The 12,568-nt window shown below is 39.2% G+C and overlaps 1 protein-coding gene across 7 annotated transcripts in view; it reads left to right on the forward strand.

Annotated features, from left to right (window-relative positions):
• Positions 1 to 12,568, forward strand: part of ATP8A1 (ATPase phospholipid transporting 8A1) — a 241,893-nt gene that overhangs the window by 67,340 nt on the left and 161,985 nt on the right. For all 7 annotated transcript variants that reach the window (XM_073342153.1, XM_073342148.1, XM_073342147.1 and 4 more), the window contains 3 exons: positions 2,478 to 2,605; positions 11,057 to 11,168; positions 12,115 to 12,280. In XM_073342153.1, coding sequence (XP_073198254.1) covers positions 2,478 to 2,605; positions 11,057 to 11,168; positions 12,115 to 12,280 — 406 coding nt within the window. The remainder of the gene's footprint in view (positions 1 to 2,477; positions 2,606 to 11,056; positions 11,169 to 12,114; positions 12,281 to 12,568) is intronic.

The raw sequence follows: 12,568 nt of genomic DNA on the forward strand, positions 1-12,568 counted from the left end.
TCAAAAGCCCAAAAGTGACTTAGGAGCTTAAGGGGCAGATATTAAAGATTTTTAGGCCCTAAATTCTATTTTCAAAAATAACATGGGCATTCAGAAGCCTAAGTCTCATTGAGTATCTAAATTGCTTTTTATATGGGACTTAGGCTTCTAAGTCATTTAGGCAATTCTGAAAATTTCACCTCCAGGCTTAAAGGATAATGTGGAAAAAAGCATAAAGATAAAAGGTTAGAAGTAGGCTACAAAGGCACTTGTGATACAAAATGTATGGGTAACGAGAGGAAGGGAACAGAGTTGAGCCTTGAAGGTGACTATGATAAGCGTGAACAGATAGTGAGAAAATTGCAGTAGTGATGTAGGGGATGATCAACACAAAGACAAGAATTTTGACTAGAGGGTCAGAAAGGTAGTGTCAGATTACTGAGATTTTTTAGCGAAAGAGGAAGGGAATTGTTGGCAGTATGGAAATGTGGTGAGATGGAGGAATTTAGGTAATATGACACAAAGATTGTAAATTTGTGTGATTAGGAGAATGAAGTTAACAACAATAGCGAAGAAAGGAAGTAATGGAGAGAATTTGATACGAAAAGATTTGAGGTTCACTTTTAGTTACTTTGAGTTTGAGATTGAAAAAAGAGAGTGCAAGAGTGGAGAGATAGTTGAGTCACCTATACACAAATGATAGTTGAAGCTGTGTGTAAGCAGCTGAGGTAATCTAGAGATCAAATTATGAGATTTTGAAATTTATAGAAATAGAATCATAAGGTTAGAAGGGACTGCAAGGGTTATTTAGTGTCTAACCCCCTGCCTAGGTGCAGGATTTGTTGTGTCTAAACCAATGGTGGGCAATCTGCACTGCCGCATGCAGCCTGTCAGGATAATCCGCTGGCGGGTTGCAAGATAGCTTATTTATATTGACCGTCCACAGGCACAGCTGCCTGCACCTCCCAGTGGCCGCGGTTTGCCATTCCTGGCCAATGGGAGCTGCGAGAAGTGGCGCGGGCCATAGGGACGTCCTGGCTGCTGCTTCCCGCAGCTCCGATTGGCCGGGAACAGCGAACCTCGGCCACTGGGAGCTGCAGGCGGCCGTGCCTGCGTAAGGTCAATATAAACAAACTATCTCGCGGCCCGTAGCGGATTACACTGACAGGGTGCAGATTGTCCACCACTGGTCTAAACCATCCAAGACAGGTGGGTATCCAGCCTCCTTTTGAAAACCTCCAGTGAAGGAGCTTCCACAACCTCCCTAGGCAGTCTGTTCCATTGTTTTATTGTTCTTACAATATGGAAGTTTTTCCTGAGATTTAATCTAAATCTGCTGTGCAGTAGTTTGAACCCGTTGCCTCTTGTCCTTCCCTCTGTGGCAAGAGAGAACAACTTTTCTCCATCTTTATGGCAGCCTTTCAAGTATTTGAACACTGCTGTCCTATCCCCTTAATCTCCGCTTTTTCATACTGAACATACTCAGTTCCCCAGTCTTTGTTCATATGACTTGCATTCCATCCCTTTGATCATCTATGTCACCTCTGGATCCCTTTTGGTTAATCTACATTGTTTCTATACATTGGTGACCAAAATTAGACACAGTAATCCAGCCAAGGCCTAACCAGTGCTGAATAGAGCGGTAATGTCACCTCCTGTGACTTGCATGCTATGCCTCTGTTAATGCAACCTAAAATAGCATTTGCTTTTTTTGCAACAACATTGCATTGCTGACCCATGCTGAGGTTGTGATCCACCACAACTCCCAGATCCTTCTCAGCAGTGCTGCTGCCATGCCAGTTATCCCCCATTCTGTATTTATACATTTGGGTTTTCTTCCCTAAGTATAGCACCTTACCTTTGTCTTCATGGAATTTCATTAGCTTCATAGTCTGTTGTGTATATATGTAGAAAAGCTTCCTAAATATAAAGGTATCAATCAAATTTTCAGTGTATACTGTACATATATTACTTCATTCTAGAAACTAATGCCATGGTGATGAATTTTAAACAATTTATATTATGTATTCCAAGCTGTAGAGCCAGACTGTGACTTCTTAAGCCTTGTCTTGCTTTTTTTGGAGAGGGAAAGCATGGTGAAGGAGGGCTGCACATGAGTGACAGCCTGACTACCCCAGAATTTCTCTTAAGAGTCAGAAAGAGAACATGATGCAGATCTATCAGCCTTTTGAAGGATGCGGAAAGCATTCTCCTCCATACTGGGGCACCTCCGCTGCCTGATGTGGATGGATGTTTGTTTGGGGTTATGACTCTATCTTTCATCCAGATCTCTTTCAAGAGGATAGTGCTACCATAATTACTGGCCAAGAGCTGTGCCTGTGCTCTGATACCATTCTGCTGAGCTCCCTTCCCCTGTTGTGCAATGTGTGCAATGCTAGACAATCTATTGTATAATATATAGGTTAACTTATTATTTTATATTTTGTTTGTTGTAAATTACTTTTATAATATAGTGTTACAACAAACTTTGTTTACAGGGTTTGCCATTGACATCGGATATAAAAGACATTGACAGTTTGATGATACTTTTGGGGAGAATTGAATGTGAAAGCCCAAATCGACATCTGTATGATTTTGTTGGAAATATCAGACTAGATGGGCATGGGTATGTAAACATCTGAGTAAAACATTTCAATATATTTTAAAACCTATTGTTAAATCTCTTGAATTGTGGTACAAATAGCTGAGTCCTTCCTCTGCTAACATAAAGAAAAGGAGTACTTGTGGCACCTTAGAGACTAACCAATTTATTTGAGCATAAGCTCATGAAAGCTTATGCTCTAATACATTTGTTAGTCTCTAAGGTGCCACAAGTACTCCTTTTCTTTTTGAAAATACAGACTAACACAGCTGTTACTCTGAAATCAGCTAACATAGTTTCCTTTTCAACTGAGATTCTAATGTAAAAGGTTATATTTGTTATACCAGGAACTTTAGGTCACATAGTAAGCAACTTTCAGATGCTAATAATATAAATATAAAGCAATGCTAATTATAAATTCATTCAAAAGATGATTTTTGAAATCTATCTTAATCACGCATCCTGCTAATCTCTTCCATTCCCTCATGCTTTAGCTGGGGAGTCTTTATTCTACAAGTTGGATGTAAAAAGGTCTCTTGGCTTGTGTCTGGAATGGACCAAATCCTTTAGTATGTACATATACATTTTTGTTTAATTTGACAAGAATACATTAAGTCAAATTGTGTTCAAGAGAACTGTCTGAATGTCTGCCTGATTTTCCATTGTTACTCATCAGGTATTTATCTAAAGATAGACAGCCTAAGTGTGGTTTCAATACCCAGATTTGCAGCGTAGCTTCATGGGAGTTCTCAAGATACCTGATGCTTACAGAACGTTGAATAGAGTCTGTTGTGGTGTAAAAACAAGTTTGGCTTATTAATGTGACAAAATGAACCTCTATGTTCAGAGTAGCCCAGTTCTGTATCCCCCAAGTCTTATTTTATAGGCTCTCTCTATTTCTGTAGTTGAAAGTTGGAGAGGTATTTTATTGCTCTGTATACAATATTTTTCCTGTTTACATTTAGTGATAATATGTGTTTTGTTTAAGAACTTTGGTTTGGTGGTTGGTTTTTATTTTTGTTTTGTTTTTTTGATCCTGTAATCAATTTTTAGCAATTTTTTGTTTATATATCATTTTTATTTACTAATTTCTTACAGATGCATTCCTGGAGTTTTCAGTTGCAAGAGTGTGGATCTGTTATAATTCTACTATACTTGTCATTAAAGAAGAGCAAAACACTTACCTATAATTCTTCTCTGAAGGTAATAATTATAATGGATCCACACGTCCATCCTCTTTCCTGTTAGGAAAAAAGTGTATTTTTGTTCTAAATTTCATTGAATTTTTTTAATTTGGTTTAAAAAGAATGTTGAAAGTGCTACTGGCTGTTATGCCTCAACAGCATGTAGGAGCATGCCATCTGCTGGTAAAGCGATATAATATTTCCGAAATTTAATTTTGGAGTTTTTGGAACAAGCTTTTTGTGCAAAAGGATAGTCCCAAAAGTGTGGCTCTAGTGTAATATGTACCTTCAGAGAACAAGAATTAAAGGTAAACAGTTTTTTTTTTCTGGATCCTGTCCTCTTCCCCACTGTAAGAAATTTGCATTGTACTTCTTCCTGCAAATACTAGAAGTAGGTCAGACTTGTCCACCAGCTTTAAGGCTTTGGTCAGGCCCCTTTTGCTTTTGTGCCAGATTCTGTGCCTCTGATAGGGTAACCAGAGTGACAGTTTGGTGTTCCCACATTATCAATTACAATCCTACCTTTTTAAAGCTGATTTGGGGGCATCAGTTATCAAAATGTTTCTCCCCATTTTCTCCTCTCCTTTAAAAAACAGAAATTTAAGGGACTCTAGTCCCTGAATAAAATCTCCGACTGGGCTCCTTCTTTCTGTTTGTTCTCCCACTGTGGTAAAGCAAGCCAAAGAGGGCAAAGGCAACAGCTAAGAGGTGCTCCAACTGACAAGGAAATCCTCTCAGTAGCCTCTGAAGTTGAGCTCCACCACAATCACTCCACTCTTTGGACCCTTAATATGCCTCAGGATGGGTCTCAAAGTCTGATGGCTTGTTGAGACCTCTGAATCCTCTTTTAACCAGCAATATTCCAATGAAGACACTTCCACAAGTCAGCCCTCTTCAGTTGTTGGGATTTGGCAAAATACTGCATCAATCAAAAATTTGTCAGGGGTAAGTCAAAACTGTCCTCAGGCCAGTCTATAAAGGGAGATGCACCCCAGATTCTAAAAAGAGGGTGTTTGAATCACTTAGAAGGTACATGGCATATTTTCTCCCTTCCTTTCTTCCCAATCATAAGATCTGGACTCTCTGGGGATGCTTCCTTACATTTTCCCTCTAAACTTATGTATCAGATGATATGATGTGCCATTACCTCATGGGGTAAAACCCAAAAGAGAACAACAGAAAAGAGGCCAGTGACCTGACTTGGGACCCAGCAAAAAAGGCAAAAGAAGGTAAAAAGCACTGCAGATCTTTTTCAACTTCCATGAGCTTTGGCTCTTCTCTCAAAGAAGTGGGGGAGCTCTTGGCTTTGGGTCAAGAATACTCCAAGCTAGCTTTAGGAGGAAACCCACTAGCATCTCCTGCAAAGTTCTTCACCCAGACATATTTGAAACCATGATGAGTAAGAGGGTGGCCACCATTAAAATCTGGCCAGAGAAATAGGATGAGGAGATTAAAATTACAAGCAAATACCTATTATCCAAAACTAAAACAACTTTACCATCCCTCTTCATCTCTCCTTTGATGAGCATTAGTTAGGAATACGAAATGCTTGATAAGGAAGAAGTGTTGGTCACTAAGCCCCGAAATTCTACAGGATCTTAGAACCCAAAGGTTCATCCTTCATCCTCCCAAGTATCAATGCAGTAGTTTCAACCCTGGCAAAGAGGCAGGTTGATGGGAATGGATTTCATCTTAAATAATCCTCTAGACAGGAAGGTAGAAGCTCCAGTTAGAAGTGACTTCAAAGCTTCTTCAGCAGCCTTCCAGCCCACTGGAAACAATGTGCTTTGCTAGAGCCACTGTGTCCTGTTGAAGAGACCTAAAAAATCTTAACCCCCAGAAACAGGACAAATGATATACAGTACTTAAGAAAATATCCTTAGCTACTACAATTACAATGAATGAATTCATGGACCCCATGAGGCTGCCAGTGAAATGTCTGGCTACTAACTTAGTGATCAGACCCCAACTCTGGCTTAAGACCTCAACAATTGTTAACTATTCAAAGCAACTCCTTTGTGGCTCAAAATGTTTGTGTTCAAGGTGACACTTGGCGAAATAGTATTTAACACATACAAATCAAAGAGTTTGCTCTTAAGTCCAGTTCAAGAACAATAACAAGACATCTTACAAAGGCAGAAGTTCCCTTCATTCATATGCAGAATAAAAGTATGAGAGAGAGAGAGAGAGAGAGAGAGAGAGAGAGAGAGAGAGAGAAGGGACTCCTGTTATTCTATAGTTAAAACCAGGGTCTGAAACAATTGAGGAAAACTCAGCTCAGGGAATGACTCCAAATCTGTCTTCCAGTTCAAACAGTATGATTGCAAAGAATCTGCCTCTGTCCAGAAATAGATCTAAGAGGCAGGATATCCCACTTCTCAATGTATTTCATTCAGGTAAGTACAAAAGAAAATGTAGCACAGATGTCCTCTGGAGTTCTAGGCTCCTCCACATCCTTTTTTTTATACTCTCTTCAATGTTGAGAGATTATGAGAAACATAAAATCATCCTGATGGAGATCTTGCACCTCCTACATCTAAAAGCAATAGAATCTGTTTATAGAAGATGATTAGGATTCTGTTCCATATTATTCATAGTAACAAAAAGATGAGGAAGAGTCCATATAGTCATAAACCTCTTAAGGCTGAACTGATTAATGAAGAAGACAGGATTCAGGTTAGAGACTTTAACTTCCGTCACAGCATTCAGTCTCTTCAGCAGCTCTGCTAACATTGGTAGATCTGGCAGAAACTTCTCTTCATATTCCAGTCAAGCCCTTAATTTTTGTGAAGGTATTGTTAGTGGAAATAGGTTGGCTTTGTTGCAAGGATAGGTTCCTGGGTTATTGGTTCTGTTGTGTGGTGTGTGGTTGCTGGTGAGTATTTGCTTCAGGTTGGGGGGCTGTCTGTAAGGAAGGACTGGCCTGTCTCCCAAGATCTGTGAGAGTGATTGGTCGTCCTTCAGGATAGCTCTCATCCCCTAATGCCCCTGCTCTACTTGCGCTACATTGATGACATCTTCATCATCTGGACCCATGGAAAAGAAGCTCTTGAGGAATTCCACCAGGATTTCAACTATTTCCATCCCATCATCAACCTCAGCCTGGACCAGTCCACACAAGAGATCCACTTGCTGGACACTACGGTGCTAATAAGTGATGGTCACATAAAGACCACCCTATACCAGAGACCTAGTGACTGCTATGCCTACCTACATGCCTCCAGCTTTCATCCAGACCACACCACATGATCCATTGTCTACAGCCAAGCTCTATGATACAACCGCATTTGTTCCAACCCTTCAGACAGAGACAAACGCCTACAAGATCTCTATCAAGCATTCTTACAACTACAGTACCCACCTGCTGAAGTGAAGAAACAGATTGACAGAGCCAGAAGAGTACCCAGAAGTCACCTACTACAGGACAGGCCTAACAAAGAAAATAACAGAACGCCACTAGCCATCACCTTCAGCCCCCAACTAAAACCTCTCCAACGCATCATCAAGGATCTAAAACCTATCCTGAAGGACGAGCCATCACTCTCTCAGATCTTGGGAGACAGGCCAGTCCTTGCTTACAGACAGCCACCCAACCTGAAGCAAATACTTACCAGCAACCACACAACAGAACCACTAACCCAGGAATCTATCCTTGCAACAAAGCCCATTGCCAACTGTGCCCACATATCTATTCAGGGGACACCATCACATCACATCAGCCACACTATCAGAGGCTCATTCACATGCACATCTACCAATGTGATATATGCCATCATGTGCCAGCAATGCCCCTCTGCCATGTACATTGGTCAAACTGGACAGTCTCTACGTAAAAGAATAAATGGACACAAATCAGATGTCAAGAATTATAATATTCATAAACCAGTCAGAGAACACTTCAATCTGTTTGTTCACTCGATTACAGACCTAAATGTGGCAATTCTTCAACAAAAAACTTCAAAAACAGACTCCAATGAGAGACTGTTGAATTGGAATTAATTTGCAAACTGGATACAGTTAACTTAGGCTTGAATAAAGACTGGGAGTGGATGGGTCATTACACAAAGTAAAACTATTTCCCCATGTTTATCCCCCCCACTGTTCCTCAGACTTTCTTGTCAACTGCTGGAAATGGCCCACCTTGATTATCACTACAAAAGGTTCCCGCCCCCCCACCCCCGCTCTCCTTCTGGTAATAGCTCACCTTACCTGATCACTCTCGTTACAGTGTGTATGGTAACACCCATTGTTTCATGTTCTCTGTGTATATAAATCTCCCGACTGTATTTTCCACTGAATGCATCTGAAGAAGTGAGCTGTAGCTCACGAAAGCTTATGCTCAAATAAATCTGTAAGTCTCTAAGGTGCCACAAGTACTCCTTTTCTTTTTGCAGATACAGACTAACACGGCTGCTACTCTGAAACCTGTCAGATATTTCTGATGATGCAAAGTGAAATGATGCAAGGGAAACTGAAGATACAATCCAGAATGATTTGATTCCTCATTTGGTGGCAGTAGGAATCTCGTGGTGGAAAAAAAATCCTCCTTTTGTAGTCCGGACCCCAAAATCATGAACATAGATACCGTCCTCTAAGGATGCAGGAAACATTTGGACTGCCACAATGTAAAGGGAATGGAATCAAAGAGGCTGCATAGCATGACCTTTCTAGAAATGAGAGCAGTAAGGTTGGATCTTCAGGACTTCCTAGATCACCTGAGAATGGAGCATGTCCTGGTTGAATTAGATGTGATGACTATGGCATATATAAATCAACATGGGTTCTCCTCTAAAGAAATAGATATTCTCTTAGCCTCATTCAGGTCTTTCACACTATGGTTGTATGCAACTGTTTGGACACAATTCTTCTATTGCTGTCAGAATAGAAAGATCACCTAGGAAAATGGGCATTACAGGATTTTTTTTAAAGGATGGGCTAGATTTACCACCATCATAGCTCATATTTCTGCAGTGAACAGTATTATACACACAGGCTTATCCAAGTCTCTGGTAGAGCAGTTATAGCACTGAGGTTGCCTAGGGCAGGCTGCTCATCCAAATCAATAGTTAGGTATATATTTCTTCTCTTGGATCTGCCTGCAGTGCTACGAGATCTCATGCCCCATCCATTTGAACGTACGATATATAATTTCATGTAGTTCCTTTGCATAAAGACATACTTCCTGCTGGTAATGATGCTGGGAAGAAAAGTCTCCAAAATTTCTGCTCTTGAAAAGTATGAGTCTAACTGTATCTTCCATGAGGATAGGGTCCGCAAGATCTCAACATTTGAAAGACAAAGCATGGCACATGCTAGGTATGAGAAGAGCAGTTAAATTTTATGTCAGTTCAAGAAAAAAATGTCCTCATTCCCTTTCTTTCAACCAAGTGTCTGGGCTTGAAAGTATCCAAATGCTCCAAAGCTATGTGGAAGAAGAACTATATCACTGATTTTTTTAATCAAGGGGAAAAAAGGTTCCAGAAGGGATCAGAAAACATGCTCCACAACAATCTCCTAGGCAGAAAATTTGTTAGTGACTACAAAGCTGCCCCTTGCTCATTTATAAACACTATTTTAAGAAGCACTACAGCTTGACCATCATTTCCTAGAAGAAATATTCTTTAGCATGAAGATGCTCCAAGTGGAGGTTCCAAAATAATTTACTGTTATTACCCTTAATTTTAGGGAAAGGAGTACATGCTTCTCTCTGTCTTACTTCTCTTTCCTTCCTTACTAATTTTTCCTTACTTGCTGTCTCTCTGTATCTCAAACATTTCAGACTGGGGAAGAGGAGAGGTCAGGATCCACAATGGAAAATTTGTTACTTGCTGATTCCCTTACTGAGATTGACCTCCTTCTCAGTCTTCCCCAACCCATATAAATTATTGGAGTATCTGTACAATAGTTTTCACAGGGTCAATGTATCATATATAAACCAGAGTACTAAGGCATTGTCATTAACAAGTTTATTTATACTCTACTACTAATTTACTGATTCCATACGGCTGTGGAGGTACTCATCTGAAGTTAGGGGGCCACCTCATTGCCAAGTCTGAATTGCATCTAGCATTTGCAAAAAGGAATGGTGAAGAGATTGGGGAAGATATTAGTCCCATAAAAAAAATAATCAGGTAACAAATTTTCTGTTTTACTAGGAGCCTGAGCTATGGCATATGTCATATCAGACATCTAAATCAGCAGTTCTCAACCTGGGGCCTTCTGGAGAGTAGTGAGTAGGTTTCAGGGGGCCGCCAAGCAGGGCTGGCATTAGACTCACTGGGGCCCAAGGCAGAAAGCCAACCAGAAGAGCTAAAGCCCAGGGCACCGAGCCCCACCACCTGGGGCTGAAGCTGAAGCCTTAGCAACTTAGCTTTGCAGGGTCCCCTGTGGTGTTGGGCGCTGGCAGTTGCCCTGCTTGCTACCCCCTGACACCGACCCTGGCTTTTATATGCAGAAAAACAGTTGTTGTAGCACAGAGGGGCCATGGAGTTTTTGTAGCATGTTGGAGTGCCTCAGAAAGAAAAAGGTTGAGAACCCCAAACTAAATCCAAATGGTCTCAAATATAAATTAGCAAAAATCTGTATATTTCTAATGTACAAAGTGCTGCTTTATGAAGAATGCTATTGAGCTGAAGTACATACTTTAACTGATACAGATAATGTCAGCTTGTTTTGCCATCCCTAAGTAAAGAACATACAAAAATTTTTAAAAATCAGGTTACTTTACATTTTTAACAGGATCATGTGTATAAGTGTTTGTTTGTTTGTTTTTTTGATATGCTGTTGGTGGAATGGCCTAAAATGGGATAGTTCAAAGAAAATTATTGGACTCATTTAAGAATTAATTTGTAAAATGAAATTCTTAAGAGAGGATGAATTTCAGTTTACAAATACACGACTCTTTCTCTGAAGATATTCCTCATGATATTATACAAAATAAAGAAAAAATTATAATAAGTGTTACTTTCAAAATGCCCATTTAATAGTCCTGTATTTAGTGACAGAGCCAATATTTTAAGAAATGATGAGTGATTTTGTGAATCCCTAAGTTTTGCAGTGCTCAACCTCAGATGCTTAACAGAGGTCTGATTTTATTCAGTTAGTGTTGCGCACCTGCCCTTTGAAAATTAGGCTGCTTTAATGTGTTTCAAGGGAGGCACTGAAAATGACTAGTTTCTTTTGAAAATTTAGCTCCATACATTGTGATGACTACTGGCTGCCGGTTACTTTTATTCCTCGTAAAGTGGTGAGTTATTTTATACTGATAAAATATAAAATTGCTTCCTTCCAGTACCGTTCCACTGGGACCTGACCAAATTCTTCTACGAGGAGCTCAACTAAGAAATACCCAGTGGGTTCATGGAATAGTTGTCTATACTGGACATGATACAAAACTCATGCAGGTTTGTCATTTAAATGTGGATATTTCATAAATGCTCTGTTTTGTTAGGTTTTGATACCATTATTGTTACACAAAAGCCATCTTTACTCTTTGTCTTTAAAAATGTTTTAAGTTAAAGAGACCCGAAGATCTGTCTATTTTACTGTTGGCTTCAAGGTAATAGTTAAAATATAGTCTATTTGTAGCAAAGCTGCTTTTTTTGTGAGTTAGATTGAGTAAAATCAAGATATATTTCTTTTGTTGGTTACATAGAATGTTACCGAGCATTTATCCTTGGAAAATTGTTTTTTTTCAGTTGCAGGCATGTCCTTATTCTTTTTAAATGTATATTTAAAATGGCATTTTTTATCAATCTGGATCACTGTAGTTTGCCTGATAACCTTTGTATGATTTTATGACTGCTTTCTAAACTGTCTTATTGCATGCCTTCCTCACAGCATAGAAGGAAGAATACTTTTATGAAGACAGTGTGATATTAATTCATTTGTAAGTTATGGGGAGGGAGTAGGGGGAAATGTCAAACCCCCCAAATATCATGAGGGTTTTTTTCTGGTATTATTTTGACTATCACAACTGATCTGTAGTTGTCAAAATAAATGAATGCATTCGGTTTAGTGATGCATTATCATTTATTCATTTTCCAATTTGCAAAGTTCAGTCATTTGAAATGGATTTCTCCACCCTTAGTGTTTGTAAGCAAGTTTCTTCTGTACTGAGCTGATTTTTTTGTAACGTTACATTTTACTAATAGCTGCTATTACAATTGTTCTCTAAGATCAGATACAATGCTAAGGATACATATTATGCAATTTATGCCAATATTATGCAGTATATCTCTTCAGAGAAATGTGTAGAAAAAGACACAACAAGATAGTTTGAAAATATTGGAGAACTACACATGTACCTCATTTTCTACTTATTTTTTGCAATTTTCTTGTGTTTCACAGAATTCAACAAGCCCGCCTCTTAAACTATCCAATGTGGAACGAATTACAAATATTCAGATCTTGATTTTGTTCTGCATTCTTATTGCCATGTCTTTAATCTGTTCTATTGGCTCAGCTATATGGAATCGAAGGCATGGCCAAAGGGACTGGTATCTCAATCTAAACTGTAAGCACTAAAATAATTGTATTAAATATTTTGTTGTCCAGATGATACTTGCATAAGTTCCATAATTGAAAAATAGGACAGTAAAACATTCATCTTGATTTTATAACATTATCCATCTTTATTTACTGTGTATATTGACTATAGATATATCAAAGCTGGTGTAAAGTGTTTCCTGGCTATTTGAGCCTCTTGCTAAGTTAATGAATGGTGAATTCACCCCAGGAAGGGAGGCTGGTATTTTTGCCTCTACCATCTTTCAAGGGTCTGTTAAGGAGCAACTTGAAATCT

The sequence above is a fragment of the Lepidochelys kempii genome, chromosome 4, assembly GCF_965140265.1.
Source record: "Lepidochelys kempii isolate rLepKem1 chromosome 4, rLepKem1.hap2, whole genome shotgun sequence".
NCBI classification, from domain to species: domain Eukaryota; kingdom Metazoa; phylum Chordata; order Testudines; family Cheloniidae; genus Lepidochelys; species Lepidochelys kempii.